The 21777-nt window shown below is 37.7% G+C and overlaps 1 protein-coding gene across 1 annotated transcript in view; it reads right to left on the bottom strand.

Moving 5' to 3' along the window:
* LOC106874987 (lysosome membrane protein 2) overlaps positions 1-21777 on the bottom strand; it is a 53254-nt gene that overhangs the window by 15411 nt on the left and 16066 nt on the right. The window contains exons 2-7 of the mRNA XM_089352558.1: positions 19207-19367; positions 18587-18725; positions 15562-15765; positions 13410-13501; positions 1963-2012; positions 1206-1275 (exon numbers count right to left, since the gene is read on the bottom strand). Coding sequence (XP_089208684.1) covers positions 1206-1275; positions 1963-2012; positions 13410-13501; positions 15562-15765; positions 18587-18725; positions 19207-19367 — 716 coding nt within the window. The remainder of the gene's footprint in view (positions 1-1205; positions 1276-1962; positions 2013-13409; positions 13502-15561; positions 15766-18586; positions 18726-19206; positions 19368-21777) is intronic.

Raw genomic sequence — 21777 nt, 5'->3', positions numbered from 1 at the left:
AGATATAGACTTCACAACATTAACAGAATTAAGTTATATGGAGCATAGTTTGACATTACTTTTTAACAGTGGTGGCTCGTGTGTAGGCACTGCAGAACAGCCGCATCCCCTATTTCCACTCGATATTATTATCAATAACATTCATTATAATGAATCCTTTTTTTAAAAATTCTTTCTTTATATGTGTACATTATATAATCCTTAAGCTTAATGTCAGTAGCCATCCCCTAGTTTAGGAAAAAATACAAAAATCTTTGTATAGAACAGTGTGCTTCACAGTTCCAGCAATGTGGTGTTTGGCTGTTGTGTACATGCTTACATGCCCGAGATAGGAAGCTGCATGCTAGGGAGAGACAACACTGTCATTCACGCAGTGCTGACCCTTGTGTGCTGGTGAAAGGTAGTGTTTCTTTTTGACTCTGTGTGTATTGTGCTTAAAAACGTGTTTATATTCTTGAATGTGATAAAGTGTAGAATTAGATTCCTGCTTCCAACTACAGTGTTGCTGCTAGGATTTCAAAAATAGGGCAGATAGCATTCAGATTACTCTGTCAAATGTAAGGGTTTCAAATTTTGGCACAAGGCCAGCAATTTCAGGAGAGGAGACGAGTCAAATACATTGACCCCAGTGCTCAACTAGTACCTATTTCATAGGTGTAAGAGGCCAGACATGGCCAGTTTGAACATAAAACAGATAGAATATTTGGGCCAGATATGCCTGGTTTAAATACTAAAGAGTTAATGATTCATTGATGTCTGAAACAAAAGATAATAAAAGGTGGAATTTTTGCCATAATAGCTTCTTTACCAATATTTCTCATAAGAGTTGGATATTATAGTTTCAGCTAAGATTTGAATTTGAATATTTTAATGTAGGATGTTGTAGCACTGGGCTTGTACTGAGTGGGTAGGTAATGTAAAAGTTAAAGGGCATCTGTAAAATTATTTTGTGGATGATCAACAAATAAAGTGTTCTAGTGTTAGTAAGGTAGCCTGCACACATTCATTTCAGGACTTGTCAACTTCTAATGAGTACACCTGGCTTAAACATGAATCTTAAGACATATATTTGGGAACTCTTGAAAGTGGTAAACCCATATGGCTGGGATTGCTGCCAAAACAAACTAAAGAACTAAGGGATCATCTAGAATTTGTCAATCTAAGTGCAGAAATTTTCATTCAGTAGTTATATATAGTGAACTCACCGACAAATATCTGTAGAGAAGATATAAATGTTGGAATCTTTGGTTTTGAAAGGTGAGAAAAGAGTACCATCTGTGAATAAAAGAAAAAAATTATAACAACAACAATAAAAACAACACTGAATTCTAAACAAAGCCCTTCTTTACACAATCATGCAACAAATGACACCTGATGACATCCTTGACAAATGCTGTGTACTTTTAATGGAATTGTCATGGGAGAATACAAAGTTGGTTCGCCAATGATTTTTCTTGGATATTTTTAATACACCATATTGTTTCAATACACCATATTGTTTGTTAGATACAGGCAAGTTCACCCCACTAGCAAAGAAATCTACAGCATAAAATGTTGAAATATATTTACTGCAAGATATTTTGGCCAACCCTCTAATAATTCTACTTATCCACTATCTGGAACCGATACTTTATTTTATTGGCACTAGAAAGACGAAAGGGTAAGTTGACCTTGGTGGGATTTGAACACAGGACTTAAAGAGCTGAACCAAATACTGCAAAGCATTTATTTTTCTGACACTCTACCTGTTCTGCCAGTTTGCTGCCTTTCTAAGCTAGATTCAAGACTACAAGTTATAGCTCACAAATGTTGCCAAGAATGTAAAGATGGATGAAATGCTGCTAAGCAGTGTGCTGACAATTCTGCCATCTCACCCCCTTAATGATGATGATGATGATGATGATGAGGAGGAGGAGGAGGAGGAGGAGGAGGAGGAGGAGGATGGTGATGATGTTTACTGACCTGATCCATTAATCATATTACAATATGGAGAGTTCCAATAAGGAAGAGAACTGAAAACATAAAAAGGAATTAGTTAAACAATTTCATCACAGATATATTTTTTCTTTGTACATACACACACACACACACACACACACACACACACACACACACACACACACACACACATCCGTTTGAGTACAGAAGTTCCAAAAAGCTAATAAAAGTGAACCATTAGAATTCACCACTTCTCATAGAAATTTTTTGAATTTTATTAAACTAATATTTTAGTCAATTGAAAACAATGTTGGCTACTGTGGACTTGAATTCTTTCCCTTTATATGTGTGTGCCTGCATGTGAATGTATTGAAAGCACCTCCATTAGTCTCATCAGAAATGGATCTACACCTGATATACATACATACATACATACATACATACATTGTTCAAACTTACAGAAAACAAAAGATGAAGACAGGTGAAGGAACAACAAGCAGGTGTATTAGTTTAATGCTCAGGAAGAATGGAAAAGTCATTTTGAGCCTATGCTCTTCAACAGAAAGGATTGAGAAGAAAAAAATATATATATATTTATGTATATATATATATATATATATATATATATATATATATATATATATATATATATGTATTAGCAGCTAAGCCTAGTTTCATCCGGTCGGTTTGGATGATGTGGCTGTAAAACCTGCTCTGTGTAAGCATTCAACTTGTTTGTGCACGCTTACATTGAAAAACAATCTTAGAATGACCTTTTCTGTCAAAACGCTAAAAATAACTGACCAAAAATAAAAAAAACCTATGAGGATTCAACCAAATCAAAAAATAAACCCATACACTAAGCAAAGATGAACCATCTCACTGCCATTGTGCGTGCACATGCACACACACACACATTCACATACCTGCTTTTACATACACACACATATATTCACACAGAGTTGAAACACTGATTTATTTTTTTAGCGTACAATTTTCATCATCCCACTACCAAGTATGACATCACCCCTTCCTTCCTTTCTCATTCATAAACACAAAAGAATTATTATAGTAGATTATCTTGGTAACCATGGGAGCTATGAAAAAATGACATCACCCCTTCCTTCCTTATTCATCTATCACCCCTTCCTTTCTCATTCATAAACACAAGAGTATTATTATAATAGATTATCTCAGTAACCATAGGAGCTATGAAAAAATACAAAGCTCAACATCACCACTGGATTATTCTACACATCTGTGTAATTTTTCATGCAATTCCACCCAGCCGTTTGACAGTGAATCCCAAGACAAGAAAGAATTGACCATGGCAAATTTATATGTATACTAGCAGCTAAGCCCGGTTTCACCAGGTCTGTTTGGATGATGTGGTTGTGATCATTTTTGGTTAGGCATAATCTATAACAGCATTTCTCAACCTTATCATTTCGGGTCCCCTGTTTTGATTGGAGCCTCCAGCTATATGAAAATTTCCTGACTCCCGCACCCCACCCCCTTGTCAGAAAACAGCTTCAGGAATTGTGAAGAACGAATTTGTCTGTAGTCTGTTTCAGAGAGCTATTCTATTGGACCTCTGTCTAATCATTAAAGCATTGGGCGATCTTTCGATATGGGAACACACAACTGTCACTTATAAACCACTTATAAACCATGTGTTCTTTTGCTCTTTTGCTTTAGTTGAGCAAATTAATCCTAAGACTTATTCTTTGGAAGCCTAGTACTTATTCTATCAGTGTCTTTTGCCGAATTGCTAAGTTACGGAGACGTACACACACCACTATCAGTTGTCAAGCGATGTTGGGAGGACAAACACGGACACACAAACATATACACACACATACATATATATATACATATATACGACAGGCTTGTTTCAGTTTCCGTCTGCCAAATCCACTCATAGGGCTTTGGTCAGCCCAAGGCTATAGTAGAAGACACTTGCCCGAGGTGCCATGCAGTGGGAATGAACCCGGAATCATGTGGTTGGTAAGCAAGCTACTTACCACACAGCCACTCCTGTGCCTATGTGTGTTTATTTACATTTTTTAAGATGATCATCGGTTTCCATTAAAAAATCTTTATTTTTTTAATATGGGGTTGGGTGGAAAGGGGATCTTTTGAAGTCAGTATGAAAGTGAAAGAGACAGAGAGAGCACGATTGTATGAGTGAAGTTCTTTTGAAGTTGGTGTGTGTGCATGTGTATGTGTGTGTGTGTTTGGTGGGGTGTGCGCGACAGAATGTGTGGTGTGTATGTGAATTGCTTTTGTTAGTGTGTGTGAAGAGACAGAGAGAGTAATGTTGCTGATGTGTGTGTATGTGAAAGAGAGAGAGAGAGAAAGAAAGAGAGAGAGAAAGAAAGAGAGAGAGAAAGAAAGAGAGAGAGAGAGAAAGAAAGAGAGAGAGATAACTGAAATTTTTTATTCACTTTTGTAGTGAGTGAATGTGTGAGTGATTGACAGAGAAAAAGCGAGAGAGAGAGAGAGAGAGAGAGGTTATGTATGTATGTATGAATGGCTTCGGTGACACACACACATGCAGGTTGTTATGTATGTATGTATGTATACATAGATGTATGTATCTATGTGTGGCTGAGAGAGAGTTAACACTTTTTGTAGCTAGTGAATGTATGAGTGACTGAGAGAGAAAAAGAGAGAGAGAGGTCATGTATGTATATATGTATGTATGTATGTATGTATGTATGAATGGCTTTGGCTGACTGTCATCCTGTACTCCCCTTGTTGCTAGCGAAATGGTAATATGCCGGGTGTGTGAGCAACTGGTTATTTTAATGGCAGGGGAATTCCATTAAGAAAAGTTTTAATTGCTATTCTCGGTAACTATGGGAGCTAGGAAACAAATACAAATCACATTCCAATCTATGCACCCGTCTCCACATGTGTACCATTTTTCATGCGAATCCACCCAGCCGTTTGGCTGGGAACTTTAAGACAAGAAAGAATACAACAATCGCCCATGTCCAATTTATATTATATATATACATATATATATATATATATATATATATATATATATATATATATATATATATATATATATGTCCAACCCATGCTAGCATGGAAAGTGGACGTTAAACGATGATGATGATGATGATGATATATATAAATAAATAAAAATAAAAACGGGGGTTTGTATGATAGTGTATAGAGGAATATATTATTTAAAAGAGTTCCAACTCTGTCTGTTTTTTATGTTTTATTTATATTCTTATAAAATTAATGTGGGATATAGAATATGGAATATGTAATATAAATAGTAAAATGAAATGAAATATTGAATGTCTTATTGAATATGTGAAATATTGAGTATTAAATATATAAGGGCTAGTATACTTTCCTGCTTTATAGCAGTCATCAAAGTCCCGTCTGACAGATGATATATATATATATATATATATATATATATATATATATATATATATATATATATATATATATATATATATATATATGTTAGAGGAAAAGGACAACAAAAACCAAGGCAGGACAAGTATCTCAAGTCATTTATAATAATTTAATTAAGGTAAGATGAATTTGAAGTCTTACAGCTGTTTCTTGGATATCCCAAGTGATAGGCTAGCATGTCCTTACACTAGGTATACTGTCATCAGAGACAAGGTGAGAATGTATGAAAGTTCTAGACAGGGAAATTCACAGTTTATAAGGAATAAAATAAAAGAATAAAGAGTAATAGTAGATATAAAAATACATACAGGAGAATAAAGTTCACAGTTTATATTTTTCCATACTTCCATGAAGGTATAGGCCTTTAGATATAATCCCAGGTAACTCCAGGCAGTATTTTGAATGATGTGTTCATGTTGAAGTGGCTAGCTAGTATATATTAGCTAACACTTCAACATGAATGCATCATTCAAAATACTGCCTGGATTTACCTGAGATTATATCTAAGGGCCTATACCTTCACGGAAGTACAGACCAACCTCCATATCCTCTGGAAAAAGATGAACTATGAACTTTAATCTTCTGTCTGTATTCTTCTATCTACTTTTATTTTTTATTCTTCTATTCTATTCCTTATAAACTGTGAATTGCCCTGTCTAGAACTTTGGACATGTGTTTTCCACTATAAGCTCAAGTTGGCCAATGATTTATAAGTGAAATTTTGTGGATGGAAACTATCTAGAGACCTATCATCTGATCATTTTACATCCCTTTTTCCATGCTTGCGTGGGTTGGACAAGGCATATATAAGGAATGTTCTGAAAGATTTGAGCCAGATTCTGATTCCTTTCTCAGTGATTCCAAAATAATGCTTCATTGCTGTCATGTCATGAAGTGAGTTGGGTTCAAACCTTTACGAATATCTTTTATGTATGTGTATACGTGAGTGTGTGTGTGTGTGTGTGTATGCTTGTGTCAGTTATATATATATATATATATATATATATATATAATCATCATCATCATTTACTGTTCACCTTCCATACTGGCATGAGTGGGACGGTTTGACAGAAGCCAGCCAGGCAGAAGCCTGTATCAGACATCTATGTCTGTTTTGGTTGGGTTTTTATGGCTGGATGCCTTCCTAACACCAACCACCCAGCAGATGGGACTCTGTCCTTTTTACATGGCACAAGTACAGGCAAGGTCAATTTTGGCAAGGTTTTTACAGTTGGATGCCCTTCCAAACACCAACCACTTTACAGTGTCGACTGGATGCTTTGTAAGTGGCACCCGCACTGACAGGGTCACCAAGTAACTAATAAGACAAATATCTCGAGAGGAGAGGAGGAATTAGAGGAGGTGATCTTGTGTCAGATGATGAAAGGTCATAGAGAGACAGAGAGACAGAAACAGGTGTCTTGTTGTAGAGGAGGTACAAGGTTAGCCAGTGAGAGAGAGAGAGAGAAAGTGGGAGAGAGAGAGAGAAAGTGGGAGAGAGAGAGAGAAAGTGGGAGAGAGAGATTAAGAATGATGACAGAAATAATCATGCTACCATAAAGGATATATATACTGGGTCGTCAAGAAAGTTATTTTTAGTTTTTTTAGTGTGAAATAAAAGTCATTTTTTTTAATACAAAGAATGAACTTCAATCAATTATATATTTTCCATTTTGTTCAATGACCTTTTGCCATCTTTTGGGCAACTTCATGATTCCACGTTCATAGAACTTCTGGTCCTTATCAGCCAAAAACTGCAGCAAGTGTGATTTCAGGTCATCATCGTTATTGAAAGTTTTACCATTGCAAGAATTTTGCAAACTTTGAAATAAATGGTAATCTGATGGCGCAAGGTCAAGGCTATATGGTGGATGTGACATCACTTGCCAACCAAGCTCCAATAATTTTTCACGAGTTAGCAAAGATGTGTGCAGTCTAGTATTGTCATGGTGGAGCACGATTCCTCTACGATTTGCCAATTCTTTGACTGCTTCCCCCTGTTTCATTAGTTGTTAACAGTAAACACCTGAATTGATTATTTGATTCCTTGGAAGCTGCTCAAAATATACACCGCCTTTGTAATCCCAACAAATTGACACCATGACCTTTTTTCGATGCAATTCAGCTTTCGATGTAGTTTCTGTTAGTTCATTATGCTTGGACCATGATCATTTTCAATTGATGTTATTGTAGACAATCCATTTTTCTTTACTAGTGATGATTCATTTAAAAAAAAGGTTGATTTCATTGTGTTTGAGATGTATATCACAATTATTGATTCATTGTGTTAAGTGAATCTCTTTCAATTTATGTCGAACCAAAATATTGAGCTTCTTAAATAGTCCAAGATATTTTAAGTGATTTTCAATTGTCGTGTGTGATACATTTAACCTCTCTGCAATCTCTCATACAGTTATATGACAATCAGCTTCAATTATGGCTTTAATTCTGTCATTATCAACTTCAGTAGGCTGACCAGAATGTTGGTCATCTTTGAGTGAAAAATCTCCAGAATAGAATTTTTAAAACCATTTCTGACAGGAGCGTATTGTTAAGCAATTAACACCATAAACTTCACATATCACTTTGTGAGCCTCAGCAGCTTTCTTGCCTTTACGGAAATAAAAAAGCAAAATATGGCGAAAATGTTAGTTTTTGCACTCTATGTTAAAATTGACACTGAACTAACAACTGTAAACAAAATTACATGCAATTTGCTTCTAAAGTAAGCTAAAAGTAACGGCTATCAAATATCAAAATGAAAAAAATCATAACGTTGACAAAAGTCATAAAAAAAAGTCATAACTCTATCTATTTGCAAAAAACGAAATTACTTTCTTGACAACCCCGTACACCCCAACACAGATTAGTAGTTAGCGACTTCGAGATCAAGGCAATATGGGTGCCCAGAAGTAGACCAGCCTGGGGAAGAAGGGTATGGAAACTTAAAGACCCTGCAAATGGACAGAGATTTAGAGACAAGTTACTTGAAGCATTTGACGAAATAGAAGGGGATATAGCATTATACAACGTGGAAGACAATTGGAGATTTCTGCAAGACAACCTGTTGAGAGCCACAGACCAGATCTGTGGCTGGTGTAAAGTCCCCTCTCGACCCAGAGTAACGTGGTGGTGGAACAAGGATGTAGACGGGGCTATTAGACAAAAGAAACAGACTTGGAAGGACTGGAAGAACAGTGGTAGCAGGGAATTGTACCAATCTGCCAGAAGGGAAGCTAGGCGACAGGTTTATTTAGCCAGAGGGGAAGCAGATAAGAAAAGATTTGCCAATGTTCTGCGCTGTGAGGACCAAAGACTCGAGGTATTTCGTGTTGCAAGACAGTGTAGGAGAGAGAATAGTGATGTTGTAGGAGAGAAATGTGTTCGCATGGATGATGGTACGCTTGCACTAAATGAGGCTGCAAAGAAAGAGGTCTGGAGATGCCACTACGATAGATTGCTTAATAAAGAGAATGAATGGGAGAAAGAGAGCCTGCCGTATGTCGACCCAACAGAGGGACCAGCTATCCGAGTTGACAGTACCAGGGTAGATAAAGCAATTAAGAGTATGAAGACAGGGAAAGCCCCCGGCCCATCAGGAATCACTGCAGAGATGCTCAAAATATCTGGCAGTGTTGGCTACAGCCTAGTCACCCGTATTACGAACCAGGTGATACACGAAGGAGTCATACCCAATGACTGGTGTAGCAGCACCATAGTAAACTGCTACAAAGGTAAAGGTGACGCTTTAGATACTAATAACTACAGAGGCATCAAGCTGTTAGATCAGGTTATGAAAGTTACGGAGAGGGTCATAGCCCAACTAATTAGGGAGCAAATCAATTTAGATGAGATGCAGTTTGGGTTCGTGCCAGGTAAAAGCACCACTGATGCCATATTTCTAGTGAGACAGCTGCAGGAGAAATATCTAGCCAAGGATAAACCTCTGTACCTGGCCTTCGTTGACATGGAGAAAGCCTTTGACAGGGTCCCCCGATCCCTTATCTGGTGGTCAATGAGGAAACTTGGGATAGAAGAATGGTTAGTGAGAGCTGTGCGAGCCATGTACAGAGATGCTGTCAGTAAGGTGAAGGTTGGAAATGAGTACAGTAATGAATTCCGGGTAGAGGTAGGGGTCCACCAAGGTTCCGTCCTCAGCCCCCTCCTATTTATCATAGTCCTCCAGGCGATCACAGAGGAATTCAAGACAGGTTGCCCCTGGGAGCTCCTCTATGCTGATGACCTTGCACTAATTGCGCAGTCACTATCAGAACTAGAGGAGAAGTTTAAGGTGTGGAAGCAAGGACTAGAATCGAAGGGCCTTAGAGTCAACCTAGCAAAAACCAAAATCCTAATAAGTAGGAAGGTAGATGGCCCTGCTCAGTATGCAGTAAAGGAGTAGGTAGTAACTCTATAAGATGTACCCGGTGCAATCTATGGACACATAAGAGGTGCAGTAATATCAAAGGCAGATTAACTACAAAGTTAGTTTTTGTATGTGGCAGATGTTCAGGTGCAATAAACACTGGAAACAAACAGGAAACAACTTCTATCTCATTCCAGGGAGAAAAACTAGAGGTAGTTGATAGCTTCCGCTATCTGGGTGACCAAGTTAGTAGTGGGGGTGGGTGCGCTGAAAGTGTAACTGCTAGAATAAGAATAGCCTGGGCCAAGTTTAGAGAGCTCTTACCTCTGCTGGCGACAAAGGGACTCTCACTCAGGGTAAAAGGCAGACTGTATGACGCATGTGTACAAACAGCCATGCTACATGGCAGTGAAACATGGGCTGTGACTGCTGAGGACATGCGTAAGCTCACAAGGAATGAAGCCAGTATGCTCCGCTGGATGTGTAATGTAAATGTGTATACCCGTCAGAGTGTAAGTATCTTGAGAGAAAAGCTGAACATAAGAAGCGTCAGTAGTGGCGTGCAAGAGAGACGATTGCGCTGGTTTGGACATGTGGTGAGAATGAATGAGGATAGCTGCGTGAAAAAGTGCCACTCCCTAACAGTTGAGGGAACCCGTGGAAGAGGTAGGCCCAAGAAGACCTGGGCTGAGGTGGTGAGGCAAGACCTTCGAACATTGGGCCTCACCGAGGCGATGACTACTGACCGAGACCTTTGGAAATGTGCTGTGCGTGAGAAGACCCGGCAAGCCAAGTGAGATCGTTGCCAGTGCCCCTGGACTGGCTCTTGTGCGGGTGGCACATAAGATGTACCATCCTGAGCGTGACCGTTGCGAGTACCGCCTGACTGGCCTTGTAGGGTTTTCGAGCGAGATCGTTGCCAGTGCCCCTGGACTGGCTCTTGTGCGGGTGGCACATAAAAGACACCATTTCGAGCGTGGCCGTTTTCGTGCGGGTGACACGTAAAAGCACCCACTACAATCTCTGAGTGGTTGGCGTTAGGAAGGGCATCCAGCTGTAGAAACTCTGCCAAATTAGATTGGAGCCTGGTGTAGCCATCCAGTTGCACCAGTCCTCAGTCAAATCATCCAAACCATGCTAGCATGGAAAGCGGACGTTAAACGATGATGATGATGATGATGATGATGATATATATATATATATATATATATATATACACACACACACACACATATATATACATATACAAATATATATATGAAAAAAAAATGAATAAAAATAGTTTTTCTGATAATTTTTCTACTTCAATAATTAGATAGACTTCTAATTAAATACTGCACCAAGGACATTCTATTTCTTATCTTAATATATATATATATATATTTCACTGACACCAGCACACACACAAAAGATGATGATGATGATAATGATGATGATGATATATATATGTATGTATATATATATATATATATATATATATATATATATATAAGAAAAGAGATGACAAACAAATAAACAATTCTCTCATGAACTTCATTGGCTTACACCTGTTTCCACTATAAGATGTAATAGTGTCATAGTTGAGTGCCGAGTCACACCTTACAGTTTCATCAAAGCCCCATGTGTGTGTGTGTAGGCTCTTTTATGTGCATGGTAGGAAGTTTGCTTCCAACCATGTGGTTCCAGGTTCAGTCACACTGCATGGCTCCTTAAGCAAGTGTCTTCTAGTGGATATAGTAAATGAAAGTTGAAAGAAGCCTGTCATATATATATACATATATATATATATATATATATATATATATATTCTTTTATTTGTTTCAGTCATGTCGACTGTGGCCATGCTGGAGCACCGCCTTTAGTCAAACATATTGAACCCAGAACTTATTCTTTGTAAGCCTAGCACTTATTCTATTGGTCTCTTAACCGAACTGCTAAGTTACGGGGACGTAAAAATACCAACATCGGTTGTCAAGTGATGGTGGGGGGAGACAAACACACACTCACACACACATACACAAACAGACACATATATATGACGGGCTTCTTTCAGTTTCTGTCTACCAAATCCACTCACAAGGCTTTGGTTGGCCCGAGGCTATAGTAGAAGACACTTGCCCAAGGTGCCATACAGTGACCTGAACCTGGAACCATGTGGTTGGTAAGCAAGCTACTTACCACACAGCCACATAGCAAAATTTAGGTTAGTTAAAATATATTTGTGCCATATTTCAACTGCTAAAAAGCAAATTCATTGCAATTACTGTGGATAAAACATCTCTCTTATGGTAAAAAGGTGTGAAAACACCTGGTTTGTACAGTGTCGCCATCTATCAGGAATCCAAAACATTGATGTATTGAGTTTTTTGACTCTTGTCAATGGGATGTACGTAAGAGAGGTAACTCTCAATAAACTTCTAAAGCAATAGCTTTATGTAAAATTCAGCTAACAACGTTGACTGATTTGTGCTGGCTGATCACCTGATATAGTATATGTGTATATATATATATATATATATATATATATATATATACATTTTTATGTATATGCATGCATCTTTGTGTCTCTGTATCCCAGCAGTGCATGACAACCAATGTTGCTGTGTTTATGTTCCTGTAACTTGATAGTTCAATCAAAAAAACTAATAAAATAAATACCAAGCATAGACAAAAAAAGTACTGAGATAAATTCATTCGAAAAAAAATTCTTCAAGGTGATGCCCCCACATGGCCACAGAGTCTAATGACTGAAACATGAAAAAGGTAAAAGATGTTTGGTAATATAGGCCAATAAATTGGTATGTCAAACAAAAACAGCTTATGGTATTTATTCTGCATGAGCTGCACAATCATTCACTCTCACTACATAGTGATCCTGTCATTCACTCGATAGAGACCTATAATTAATATCATATTTATTCTCCCTAAAACCACATTTGTGGTGTAAGCATAGCTGTGTGGATGGTGCAGGCATGGTCATGAGGATAGGCTGTGTGAGTAATACTCAGCCCACACTGTAAAGTAGTTAGTAATAGGAAAGACATCTTTAACCAAAGAAGTCATACCAAAATTAACAATATTCATCACAACAGAGTTGACCAATTTTTACTTAGTTGCTATGTATGCCAGATTATGTTGTGAGACCCACCTGTCCCATGCTGGGATGATAAAACAGAGGTATATAGATGATCATAATGAAAGTTATGAAAATTTATAGAAAGGTGTGGCTGTGTGGTAAGAAGCTTGCTTTCCAACCACATGGCTCTGGGTTCAGTCCCACTGCATGACACCTTGGGCAAGTGTCTTCTAATATAGTCTCAGGCAAACCAAAACCTTGTGAGTGGATTTGGTAGATGGAAACTGGAAGAAGCCTGTCATATATATATATACACATATATCAATGTGTGTGTGTGTGTTCCACCACCACTTGACAAATGGTGTTGGTGTGTTTAAGTCTCCATAACTTAGCAGTTCTCCAAAAGAGACTGATAGGATAAGTACCAAGCTTAAAAAAACTAAGTACTGGGGTTGATTTATTCAACTAAAATTCTTCAAGGCAGAGCCCCAACATGGCCGCAGTCTCATGACTGAAATAAATAAAAGATAATAGATAAAAGAAAGCAATAACATTGAAAATATGAAAAGTGTGTGTAATTCTAACCTAACTCCATTCCAGGATTCGATGTTTCCAAGATCATTCACATTTTTAGTTCCAGAATAAATTATGTAGTTTCCATCATCAGTGCCGTTTTTCTGTGGAACAGATATAACAAAGAAGTTCATAATTATCATTGTGCAATATATCTATTAAGAGTGGGACTGAACTTGAAACCACATGGTTGGGAAGCAAATTTCTCAACCACACAGCTATGCCTGCAGCTATACACATACACACACATCATTACAAGGACACCTCCTTCAATGCCTCACCCCCACCTCTCAAACTATGCTGATGCCATGTAAAAAGCACTCAGTCCACACTGAGAGGTGGTTGGTGTTAAGAAGGACATCCAGCAATAAAAACCATGCAAAAACAGACGGTGAAGCTTGGTGCAGTCTTCTACCTAGCCAGCTCCTGTCAAACTATCTAACCAATGCCAACATGGAAAATGGACAATAAATGGTGATGATGATAATGATTAATGATATATATACATATTTATTTACACACACACACATTTATATATATGTATACCAAACCACAAAAGAAACGCCATACACATACTAAATAGAAACCGGTTAATTGACAGACTGCCATAGCATTGATTGAATGATAAAACATCATTTCCTGAAACATGTTTCATGTCACATGGTGTCATGTGATGAGGGAGTGTTCTGGATCCAAAGCAATGAACTTAATATCTTGTGTGACCACCGTTAGCATTGATTATCACCAGGCATCTTCAGTACATTGAATGCATCAAACGATTGATAAAGGCCATGGGGATAGCAGCCCACACTCTGTTAAAACTTGCAGTGAGCTGTGCTGCTGGCCTTGAATGGATGTTATTTAGCTTTCTTTGGATTTCGTCCCACAGGTGTTCTATGGGGTTCAAGTCCAGACTTAGGGCAAACCATGGCAGGGTCTGGATGTTGTGCTGTTGGAGGAAGTCTGTTGTTAATCTAGCAGTATGGGCACGAGTGTTGTCTTGTTGGAACACGTGATTCTGATGACGGGCAAAGTATGACACAATGTGAGGCCTCAACACTTGGTCGATGTAGTGAGCAGTGGTTATTCCATTGCCCCAACCTTGGCCATTGTTTTGGAAGACCACTGGTCCAAGTTTCTGGTTGAGTGCAATTCCACCCCATACCATGATGCTCTGTCCTCCCCATGACTCTCTCTCCACCACACAGCCATCGGCATCATGTTCACTCCTTCTTCTCCAGACCCTAGCTCAGCCTTCTGGCACAGAAATGCAATATTGACTTTTGTCAGGGCTGATATTGCCAGTTCTGACATTTTTGAGCCCACTGCAGACGTGCCCATTGATGACAGTCTGTGAGGATGGGGACCCTAGCTGGACATTGACAAGACAGATTGTCATTAGATAGATGATCTACTTTTGTATATGCATGTACATGTGTGTGTGTGTGTGTGTATGTGTATGTGTATGTGTGTATGTATGCACACGTGCTCATGCATCATAATTTGTTTAGCAGTTTCAGCTCAAAGCCATGGCCATGCTGGGGCACTGCCGTTAATATAAACACACATACACACACTCTAATGTATCTATTCATTCTAAAAATATTCAGCCACATTCAAATCTATATATCTGATTGCTATTGTTTTTCACCATTTGAGAAAAGCTTCTCCTACATGCAATTCACAAGCGTAAAGGGACTTTGAAACACTGTAGAGTTTTAACCTTGTTATTTGTCTCCTCAGTGAAAGCTATCACACCACACTGATGAATCTAACAAGGCCACAAGCCCTTGTTTATAGAAATCAGCAAACAAATTATTTGCTGATGTATGCTGATGCCTACTAAATAGATAATAATGCATGGGGTGCACCCAGAACTGCAAAAATCCAAGCAATAATGTATATGTCCATTTAAATCTGGCAGATTTTAAATGAGGCTATCATATTGCTAATTTCATTATTTGCACTCTACCTATATTTACCCTACCTTTGGTATTCAAGTGCTAGTTTTTCCACTTTGTGTTACATTCATATGCTTGTATTTGAAAATCCTTTTGAAAACAACAATGTGTACCTAAGTAAATAGAACAACATAAGTTTGCAGTTTTATTTTATTTGAAAAACAAAAAAAGATCAATAAAAAAAGAAGACATAATATACTCACACCATAAAATATTCCAAATTTTTTGGGAAGACTGACATTCATAGATTTGGGAATATATTTAGCCAAACTTGCAATAAGAGGATCCTTATATCCCCAAATAATGTCACCAACAGTCAACGTCTTGAAGGGTTTGTCCATAAATGTGAGCATATTTACAAGTGCTTGTATAGTTGCATTTGTGTATCTTACAAAATTGACCACAGTCTGAAATGATCAGGTATTAGAAAACAGTATAAATCAGAAGTTTTACTAGAAAATAAAGCTTGAGAGTGTTAAAAGTGAACATTTTGAAACCGTTCCTATGGCTTAAATATTGTGTAAACATGTAGGATTACATCAAATGTGCAATGCTCAGTTCACACCTTCTTATTTGATTATATTACTGAAAGAAATATCTGATTTGATATTAGTCAAAAAGTAAATAAAGTCAGAAAAAATATTGCTCTACACATGTGATCAGTATTTGATCTAACTATAACAGTTAGTCACTACTAACTACTATAGCCATTGTGACTAACTGTTGTAGATACTATTATAGATATTAGCCTGTAGTTCATACTTTACCTGCAACTCTATCCTAATCACTCTTAGGAAAACTTTTCTCAGCACCTTTTCTCCATACTCTATTCTCACCACCATATACACATAACCACTATGTATAAAAGATTTTCCAATCATTGTAAAACAATGACGTGAGCAGCTGTGACAGAATTCCTCTCATTCCCCTCAAATGCTCAAAAGAACTAAATCCTATCCTCACCAAACTCCTCAAGATTCTATTACAATCCCAATCCTTGGAAACCTGCTACAATATCCAAACAGATTATTGACCAATCATATTCCACCACAAAACTGATGATTTCAGTTGTCAATAATCTTCTCTTTCTTCCTTGGGTGTCTCTCCCTCCAAAGAAGGATATACTAGATATTTGTTCTCATTGTTAAGCGCTGGTCACTCACCCTTCAACAAGAACAATATCATTGCACTTGATGTAAGCAAAGATTTCAACCATATCTTGCATGAAAATCACCTGGAATATGGTTCAAGTCCATCTTTCATTTCTTGGATCAGAAATTTTCTGCAAAATTGTAGCATATGCCAACAGAATTCTCTCTAACCCACACTATTAATTTTTGATGCACCTCAAAAGACGTTGATATCTCCAACACACTTCCAACAGCATCAAGATATAACCACTAACAACACACATTAAAGAAACAGTTTTGAAAAAAATATAATAAAGATGCAATAAAACCCTTAAAAATCACAAATGCTAGGCTTCACAATCTCAAATAATCTCTCATGGTAAACATATACATGTATCATTGCCAAAATAGCATCACAAGGACCAGGGTAAAGTAAAGATTTCTTTTGGTCATGAATGACCATGGGATTACACCTAGAAAGGTCCCCTCCAAAGCACAAGTCGAGACAAGATTGTTTATGGAAGACCAGCAGTCACTCATACATACCAGTCTCCCCTTTCCATGCCACTGATGTTGTCCAAGGGAAAAGCAAAGACAAATACAGCTTGGTACCTGTGACATCACAACTCATTTCTATAGCTGAGTGAAATAGAGCAATGTGAAATAAAGTGTCTTACTCAAGAGCACTGCATACAACCTGAAATTGTAATCACTACCACATGATTGTGAGCCTGATGCTCAAACCACTGAGCCATGCACCATCACAGGGGCAAGGTTTCCAAGAAATACTTTAGCCCTAATCAATTGCTGACCCTCTACAAGGACCTAGATTGGAGTCTTGCTCTACAAACTTCCAAGACAAAATCAAAAAGAAAACCATCTGATTGGCAGGAGCTCATAAATACAGAGCTACTTATCTCTCTCTTCTCCTGGTTCTGCTTCTCTGAACTAACAAGCTTTCTACTAACACTATTTAGGTCCACCTGATGCATCTGATAGTTTCTGCTATATTTCACTCCAAAACTTACACTAAATACATTTACTCAGTCATTCTTTTTTTGAGTTGCACACTCCTGGAATTCTTTCCTTGCCCATGTTTTCTCCTACATACACTGACCTACAGGTATTCAAGCTAAAGATGAAAAATAGTGATCTCAGTAAAGAGAACAAAATATTAGTTGCTAAGTAGGAATTGCAGATAATATACACAAAATTGATTAATGATGGTTGGTGACGTTAAGACAGCAAGAAATACAATTTCACCCGTCAAAGAAAGTAGACTGCTGCAACAAGACCATTTTGCAGTTAGGTCAAATACTGCAATGAATATATGAGATAACTTTAGAAGGACAAAGATACTGCCTTTCATCCTTTGGCCAATTAGTTAAAATCAAATTAGAATCTGATGCAAGGGTTGCTGCAGTAATATAAAAACATATGTTTATGTTGTTAGCTGTCTATAAACACAGTAACAGGGTTTTAATCATTGCTATGCTTTTTTTACCTTTTTCAATAAGACGTAGGATATGGTTTTTTTCCCCCTAAAATTATAGTACCCCAGCAAGGTCAAAGGTTCACTGGCAAGAATCAATAAAAGAGTAAAAGAAAATCACAACAAAATAAAGTGGATGGCATAATTGGTAGAACTTTGGGCAAAAAAACGTTGTGGCATTCAGTTTGTATCCCTTTATGTTCTGAGTCCAAATTCTGTCATGGCTGACTGTCTTTCATCTTTCAAAAGTTAATCAAACAGGTACCACTGGGGACAATATAGCCTTAATCTTCTAGCATTTAAACTGGCCATATCTGGCCAAAATATTCTACTTGTTTTATGTACAAAGTGCCCAGATCTAGCCTCTTACATCAACCCTATAATGTCATTCTAAAAATTAACACTTACCTCATCAAAATCTCAAAGCTACAAGATAATGCGTGATTAATTAAAAACGATATGAATAAACTAGCATTACTTTTCACAGAATAATGTGAATGCCAAAGGGTTAAAGGTGCCAGAGTCCAAGTATGGCAACAGCCTAGTGGGTGAAACCAGTAAATAAATAAAATAAATAAACGAGTAAACCTTTATGAAGTAACATACCAAAACTGGGAGGTTTGGTGTAACAACAACATTACTTTCAGGCCCTACAGACTTCTCTTTGTCAAAGATGTAGTATTTCTTTTCCCGATATGATACTGTACCATTTTTTAGGACAACATCAACCTTTTCAATATGTTCCCTGTAATTCAAGAAATTACCCAATTAGACAAAAGCTGAGGATGAAAAGGAAGAAGAGGAATGGAGATCGAGAAAGAAAAGTGGGGAGAGAGAAACGTATGTGAGTGGTAGTACGTGCATGAGAGAGAAGGAAAATAGGCAGAACTGTATAGAAGGGAGGGCAGAGTTGAAGTGCTACTGTGAGTGAGGAATGTGTTGAGAAGTTGGTGAGAGAGAGAGAGAGAGAGAGACAGACAGACAGAGAGACAGACAGACAGAGAGACAGGCAGTGTGTGTGTGTGTGTGTGTGTGTGTGTGTGTGTGTGTGTGTAAAAAGGAAGAAGGAGAGAAGAGTTGAAAAGTGTGTAAGAGAGAATGGTGTTATGAATTAAAGTAGGATGATGGAGAGAAAAGAAGGGAAGAGTTAGAGAGAGAGAGAGAGAGAGAGAGAGAGAGAGAGAGAGAGAGAGAGAGAGAGAGAGAGAGAGAGAGATGAAACCTACCTGTATGTGTATGGGCCAGTTTCTGTAACTGCAGGGTTTGTCCCATTTTTCTGGATTGCTTTACTGTTGGTGTAGTTGAAGACATATACTTGGAAATATACAGGAATCGGAGGTTTGAGCCAATTATTGAATGACTCTGAATTATTGGTTAAAGGCACTTGCTGATTGGATTAGTGCATTAATGGAAGAGAAAAGAACAAGTTTCATTTTTTGTGAAATGTTTACTATAAATATACATATGCTATATTACATAGTTTATTTTTGACAAAAAAAAAAAATGAAAACAGAACACACTCAATGTTTAGTATGTGTGTGTATAAATACTGGGTTAAAAAATATTCTTGGATGGAAAAACAAAATCAAAGGCAGCTTTCATCATTTTCTATCCAAGAGGCTTTTTTTTCAACCCAATATTTACATGTTATTATTTATAGTTTTACATGTACTTTGAATCCAATTCCAGAAAAGAATTATTCCACATTCTCTCTCTCTCAAAAAAACAAAACAAAACAAAAACATCCATCCATCCATCCATCCATCCATCCATCCATCCATTCATACATACATACATAAATCGTTAGTAGTTCATATATCTGAAAAAGAAGCACACTCTAAAACATTAGATCAGTAATATATTTATAGAAGGGTGATTGTTATGGTTGGTCAGAGAATGACAATTGGTTTTACACCTATTAAGTACTTAGTTGTATAGGTGACTCATCAGACTCAAATGATCAGAGGCACATAACCTCTCTACATGTTTTTCTCCCTCCGGTTGTATAGAGATTATGTTGCTTTTGAATCTGATGAGTCATCTATACAGCTAAGCGTTTTATAGGTGCAAAACCAATGGTTACTCTCTGACTGGTCATAATAATGAACCTTCTAAATATATATATACGTGACCGCGTGTGTATCGTTGGCGATTATCTTTCTCCGTCTTCCCTTCTTTGGACTTTTTCTATATTTCTGATGAAGAGCTCCGCTCGAAACGTGAAATCCTCTTTCTTTTCTTTCTTTCCCTGAGTGTCCAATAACACTGTACTTATTCCACATCCTCGCGTTGTTGTTTTTTCATGTTTTTTCTTGCTTATTCATGTTTGGATTGACTATATATATACATATATATATATATATATATATATATATATATATATATATATATATATCGAGACCTTTGGAGATATGCTGTGCTTGAGAAGACCTGGCAAGCCAAGTGAGACTGTAACCGTGGCCTATGCCAATGCAGCATAACCAGCCCATTTAAGAGTACCCTTCAATCATTGGGCAATAAACTGTTGAGGCAAGTGAAGTCATTGTCGTGTCCAATGACAGTACCACCTGATTGGCACCTGTGCTGGTGGCATGTAAAAAGCACTGTTCGAGTGTGGTTGATGCCAGTGCTGCCTGACTGGTCCCATGCTGGTGGCACATAAAAAGTACCATTCGAGCGTGGTTGTGCCACCTGACTGGCTCCTGTGCTGGTGGCACATAAAAAGTACTATTCAAGCGTGTCCAATGCCAGTACTGCCTGACTAGCCCTCGTGCCGGTGGTATGTAAAAAGCACACGCTACACTCTTGGAGTGGTTGGCATTAGGAAGGGCATCCAGCTGTAGAAACATTGCCAGATTGGAGCCTGGTGCAGCCTTCTAACTTGCCAGCCCTCAGTCAAACTATCCAGCCCATGCCAGCATGGAAAGAGGACGTTAAAGGACAATGATATATATATATATATATATATAGTGAGTTCAAACAAGAAAAATGACAAAAAAACAACAACAAACAACAACGCGAGGACGTGATACAGATATTGTGTTACTGGACGCTCATGAAAGGAAAGAATACACATACACACACACACACACACACACACACACACATATATATATACACATACAGTAACTTTGACAAAAGAATACAATGAATACATGGGGTGTGAAAAATCAAACATTTCAGATAAAGTCCTTCTTCAGGGAAAAATTGACAGGAGTGAAATTAAAGAGAAACGGAAGAGTTTTGCATCATCTAAGAAAAACTGGTTGCAGTTGATAAGGAATGCAAAACCACTGGAGCTTCATACAGAGACAGAAAGAAGCAGGAGAGTAAAACTGGGTCAGAGATATAAAAGGAAAGAGGATGGAATAAGGAGAATAAGTAGGCAAACACTCCATGTATTTTAAACATTTTCATCATGCATTGGCCCCTTATGGGTGAGACTGTACAAATGGTCATGGTGCATCATAAGGTGAAGACATGCCTTGTCAGGTGACTTGTCAAGAAGTACCATGTTCTTCACTCTCCATTTTATTTATTTCAATTATAATACATGCTGGTATACATCAATCGGAATGAAGAACAGTTCTCTTAATACATGAAAGGCTTCTTTCAGGTTTTGTCTATCAAATACATTGATTAGAATTTACTTGGCCTGGGGCTATAGTAGAAGACACTTGCCCAAGACGGCATGCAGTGGGATTGAACCCAGAACCATGAGGTTGTGAAGCAAACTTCTTAACTATACAACCATGCTTCTCCTGTTAACTTGATGCCATGTGGTGAACATAACTGGA

This window comes from Octopus bimaculoides, chromosome 5 (genome assembly GCF_046866305.1).
Source record: "Octopus bimaculoides isolate indiv1 chromosome 5, ASM4686630v1, whole genome shotgun sequence".
NCBI lineage: Eukaryota > Metazoa > Mollusca > Cephalopoda > Octopoda > Octopodidae > Octopus > Octopus bimaculoides.
Note: the sequence above shows the minus strand (reverse complement) of the source record. Positions and strands in the feature narration are given on the sequence as shown.